The sequence below is a fragment of the Simochromis diagramma genome, unplaced genomic scaffold (assembly GCF_900408965.1).
Source record: "Simochromis diagramma unplaced genomic scaffold, fSimDia1.1 OVJJ01000707.1, whole genome shotgun sequence".
Classification (NCBI taxonomy): Eukaryota; Metazoa; Chordata; class Actinopteri; order Cichliformes; family Cichlidae; genus Simochromis; species Simochromis diagramma.
In genome coordinates, this window is record NW_024387108.1 from 311,503 (window position 1) to 317,260 (window position 5,758).

At 38.8% G+C, this 5,758-nt stretch overlaps 1 protein-coding gene across 1 annotated transcript; it reads right to left on the reverse strand.

The window, feature by feature from the left end:
- Positions 1–377: 377 nt before the first annotated feature.
- Positions 378–5,758, reverse strand: LOC120743215 (GTPase IMAP family member 7-like). Its single transcript, XM_040046793.1, has 6 exons — positions 5,588–5,758; positions 3,351–3,446; positions 1,413–1,474; positions 1,233–1,276; positions 1,103–1,153; positions 378–964 (listed from the first exon to the last, which is right to left on the reverse strand). Exons 1-6 carry the CDS (start codon positions 5,756–5,758, stop codon positions 378–380), a joined length of 1,011 nt encoding a protein of 336 aa, XP_039902727.1.

A 5,758-nucleotide genomic window follows, 5' to 3' on the forward strand; every position in this document is an offset into this window, starting at 1 on the left:
ATTTCAAAAAACTTTTTAGGACAAGTGTTTGAAAGCCCCAGTTTAATATAAATTATGAATCATCAAATCGTGTATGATATCTCAACAGTTAATAATTTCAGTAGCTGGGTCTGTGGTAAAAAACTGTGTCCACACTTTGTGTTAACAAACAAGCAATGAAATTAAACATATTTCTTTTTATTGATAACTCTAACGTTAATGATCTATATTGAAAAAAAACACAAGAGACAGAATAAGAGACCAATTTCAACAAATACTTAATTCACCAATATTATATCTGATTAATTCTTAGCTGAATAGTTCAGGACATCATTTCCTGCTCTACTTCATTAGAAATGAATTGCAAGACTTTTGTCACTTGCATTTGATTCATGAAGTTATTGTTTTTGCTGTCTTTGGATCATACTGGTCACTGTGTCCATTAGATTTTCCACTTGATCTGAATCTGATCGGCAGTTCTCAAAAACAACACACCTGTCGCCACATTTTTTAATTATTTCCTTCAGCTTAGGTTGGCAGGAACCCAAAAAATCCTCCAGCTTCATTCCTGCTTGCTGCAAGTCATCTCCTCGGGTGAACAGGATGACTGTTTGTTCACTAACTTTGTTCCCAAATGATTTTTCTAACCTTTTCAGTATGTCTCTCTCACCATCTGTAAATCTGCTCACATGCATCACAAGTACAAACACACAAAGTCCTAACTCACAGGACTTTTTACACTGTTTTACATGTTTCTCCTTATCTGTTGATTTGAGGTCATCATCAAATATGTCGGGAGTATCAATCACACGAACATGTTTGCCATTTATCTCTGTTTCTGCCACCTGACACTCTGCAGTGATTGGCTTTGAACTGGCTTTAGACATGAAGACTTTCTTTCCAAGGATGGTGTTTGCACTGGCACTTTTCCCAGTCCCGGACATTCCCACAAGAACAAGGTTCAGTTTGGTGCTGGTGAGCTTTCCTGTTTTAATGAAAAACAAAATATAACTTTAAAAAAATGTCTTTATTTCTCTTAAAGGATGTATCAAAACACAACTGCACATTTCTAATTTGAATACAATGGTTTAATTCCAGACACATCTTTAAAGCAAATTCTCACTTTTTAAAATCTTCTTTGAGTCAGTGAAGGGCTCCTCACTAGATCTGCCACCTGAATAAAAAGTCAAAATAAAAGCTTTTGTAAGGTTTTGTAAAAGCTTTAAAAACAAAATAATTAAACACTGGCTTACCCTTAGTCTCCGTCGGATTTTGGGACTCACGGTCAATAGCAGACCTGTAACATAAAAGTTTAACTTTTACTTTACCAGGTAACTGTAAATCAGTGCAGCTCTTAAAAATGTGTATAAAATATTTTTCATGATGAAAACAAAAAATATCATCAGTTTCTACATTTCTACTTCTGGCATTACCTCACAGTTGAGAGAGTCAGACATCTCTCTGCAGCCAGTTGGTCCAGTTCAATGAAAAGCTGCTGAATGGTACAGGATTTGAAAGAGTAACATCCTGGTTTGTATCTCAAAGGGAGCACGACTGTGAACTCATCTCTAGGTTTTTTGGTTTTCCTGCTCAGATCTTCTATCTGTTGTTGCACATCTTCTCCTGAAAACCCATCCTCTACCACCACTAAACACATGTCAGGGTGTGGGTTCTTAGAAAAGAGTGATCCCTGTTTTTTCTGCAAGTCTTTTACACACATGAACTCATATGACTCATTTTTATATATCTTTGAGGTTTTTTTATACTTTCCTTTGGATAGCTTAGAAAAGTCTTTGCCCACAATGTTGGTTATTAGAGCTTTCTTCAACATCTCCCCATTGCCAAAGACAACAACTGAAATTCTGTCTGTAAAAACAAAGGACAATTTTTAATATTGTTTAAACAATCAGATGCAGTTTCAGAGAGCGTTCACGGAGTGTCACAAACCCTGAATTGTGATTACTCCAAAAGATCTTTGGCTGCCCTCTCCACTCCCTTATGGGCATTTATACCTCCAGCTGCCTCGGTAGAGCAACAAACATCATCAAATGGTAAATGGCCTGTATTTGTATAGCGCTTTACTTAGTCCCTATGGACCCCAAAGCGCTTTATACTACATTCAGTCATCCACCCATTCACACACACATTCACACACTGGTGATGGCAAGCTACATTGTAGCCACAGCTGCCCTCAGGCGCACTGACAGAGGCGCCCCAGGGCAGCTGGTCAAGGACAGCTGGTCAAAACCAGGGCTGGTTTTGATCCACAGTTCTGCCGCAGAACTGTGCACCTTGCATATGTTTTTTCTGCATGTCTGCACTGGGTAGGAGTTGCTCTGAATCTCATTGTACATGTGTAGTTCAATTCAATTCAATTCTAATTTATTTACAAGAAAACTATTAGAAATCAATCAAAACATGTATGTGTATTTTATGGTCTTTGAGACTAAAATGAAAGTTTTAGTGGTTCACTATGGTTATGAATTTGTGTCACCTGTTTGAATTTCAAGGTTGCCTTCTTCATTGAGTCACTAAATAACTTTACTTTATTACAGCTCCATCAAATCAAAACAGCTGTTAGAATGCAATAAAATAATTTTAGATAATCAAAAAATAAGCGTGGCTGCCCTAAATCCAAGGTTTACAACACTTTAAGAAGTCATTAAGATTAAGATGTTAAGAAGTATGTGATGCATGTTACCATTAAAAACAGGAAGCAGAAGAAAGGACAGACAGGGCACAACCAGCGGCTTTAAACAAATCAGCAACATAGGTCTTTCAGAAAAGTTGACGTGATGCTTCCACTTTGGCCTGCTGCCCTGCTTCATGCGGCCAATTACTAAGCCAAACTGGTGTCCAAAGCTGGTGTCCAAATCAGGGCAATGACCAACAAAAAATAAAAAGACAGAACCACAGAGCAAAATTAAAAGAAAGGAGGGAGATTTTATTACCAAGTTCACTCTGCTCAGATGTAGCTCATGCAGCCAATTATTTCAGTTAGCTTCTGCAGAACAAGGACAGCACAAACCACAATCCAATACCAAAATAGAGAGACCTAGTGCCTAGGGGTCTTCAAACTACACATTATAATGATATATTATGACATATTATTATAGTTTCATATAGTATTATCCCAATCCTTCCAATGCTTCCACTTAGGCTTGCCGCCCTGCTTCATGCGGCCAATTACAATCTATGAGGTCAGTTTATCCCATGTCTGTCTTCTGGAGAGACTGGCAAGCACAAATGTAGCTTGCGCTGCCAAGGTTTATAAGCAAAGTAGGGTTTTATTTGAAAAGCACTCTTCCCTTGTGTATCTCGAGCCTTGTGGAAGACTACAGATGATAAGCTTGGCTGGAGATGACACTTACCAAGTCCCAGGATCCAGCTAGTGCTCCAGTCCCAGCAAATGGGAAGAAATGGAAGCCAGGTGGAGCTGTAGCAGATTCAAAGGCTTCCATCATACACTGGGACATAATGGGACATGTCCAAAAAAAAAGAGTAGTCAACGTCGTCGTAGTGGTGGAAAGAGTAGTCACTGGGTTTGGCTGAGAAGAAAGGAGGCCATGAGGGAAGTCAAATGACAACCCAAGTCTGATCAGCCTGTGGTGGCTCTGCTTTGGCGGAGGTTGTCTTGGGGTATACAGCCGTAGCAACCAAAGAAGCCGAGGTATACAACTGAAGATGCGTTGCTTAGAAGGAAACATCACCACGTGGTCATTAAAAGAACAAGCTAACTGCAATGAGGCCTCAAAACTCACCAAAGGCACGCACTGAGCTGCGTATTTTGAATTGCAACAGCCAGTTCAATTAAGTAATCTGGAGATACTTTTGTAGATACTTTTTAATTAAAGTGGGATACTAACTATAACTGGCGGACTGCAAAAAGTGTTCTTATTGCAATACCTATTCTCCCATTATTAAACTAAAACTTAAAACAAAACAAACTAACTTGGTTTTAATGTTGTGAATCATCTGTGCATGTCATGGGTACATTTTGATTAGTAAGAATGTTTTAGTTTATGATTAAACAAGTTCCAGGATGTTCTGTTTTATATATGCAATTACAGTCATAGAGATTCAAATGTTGGTAAAGTGTTATTGTTCTTAATTCATCACAAGTTTAAAGGTTGTCTTTTTATTGAGTCACAAGTTAGATTTACTTTATTACAGCTGCACCAGATAATGTTAGCTGACAGTACATAGTAAAAAGCATATCTGCTCCAAATTAAAGAGGGGGTGGCTAGCCTTTTACCAGCTGAAAACTTATTAGACTTATGTGTTCTTTGTTTGTGTCTTATTTTAACACGGATTGGGATAATACTATATGAAACTATAATAATATGTCATAATATATCATTATAATGTGTAGTTTGAAGACCCCTAGGCACTAGGTCTCTCTATTTTGGTATTGGATTGTGGTTTGTGCTGTCCTTGTTCTGCAGAAGCTAACTGAAATAATTGGCTGCATGAGCTACATCTGAGCAGAGTGAACTTGGTAATAAAATCTCCCTCCTTTCTTTTAATTTTGCTCTGTGGTTCTGTCTTTTTATTTTTTGTTGGTCATTGCCCTGATTTGGACACCAGCTTTGGACACCAGTTTGGCTTAGTAATTGGCCGCATGAAGCAGGGCAGCAGGCCAAAGTGGAAGCATCACGTCAACTTTTCTGAAAGACCTATGTTGCTGATTTGTTTAAGGCCACTGATTGTGCCTGTCTGTCCTTTCTTCTGCTTCCTGCTTCCTTTAAATCACAACATCTAAAGATGGGGCCTGCTGACAGACATGTTCACTAATTATCCTCTGTAAAGAAAGCCTGGATAATGGAAATCTCAATTCAATGTTCAGAGCCACATGCACAACATACATCTGTAACTTATAATTTCAAATCCGTTCCAAACACAATAAAAATAATTTAAGTTGTGCCACTATATAAAACTGGGGATAGACACTACTTCACAAATTAAAGTTATGTTTCTTTACTACCACAATTCTACAGAATCCTAGAAAAACTGTTATAAAACTTTGTTGAATTTGTAGATAAACATTACTCTCCAACAGGCTATATGGATTCAGATCGCACAGTTCAACATCACTGGCATTAATGAAACAAATTGAGGAGATTACAAATGCAGATAAAAAACAGTGCTGCTTGAGTATGCAGCTTAAGTATTCCTAAAAATTCTTAAGTATTCCTAAATTCCTAAGTCCTCAAAAAATCACTTCATACAATTGATGATGAAATATTAATCATTAAAATGGAATGGTATTGGATCAGGGGGGTTGTCCTGCATTGGGTAGAGAACTCCCCTCTAAAAACAAACAGAGAAAAAAAATCTCTATATATGTCGATCTCTCTCTCTCTCTCTCTCTCTCTCTCTATCTATCTATATTCTTCGCTCGCCCCCGCGAGCGGTCTATCCTTCAAGCTCGGGTCCTCTATCAGAGGCCTGGGAGCTTGAGGGTCATGCGCAGTATCTTAGCTGTTCCCAGGACCGCACTTTTCTGGACAGAGATCTCCGATGTTATTTCTGGGATCTCCTGGAGCCACTCGCCCAGTTTGGGAGTCACCGCACCTCGTTCTCCGATTACCACTGGGACCACTGTTACCTTCACCCTCCACATTTTCTCGAGCTTTTCTCCGAGTCCTTGGTAGTTCTCAAGCTTCTCCTGTTCCTTCTTTCTGATGTTGCTGTCATTGGGAGCTGCTACATCTATCAGTACGGCAGACTTCTTGTGTTTGTCTACTACCACTATGTCTGTTTGGTTAGCCACCACCAT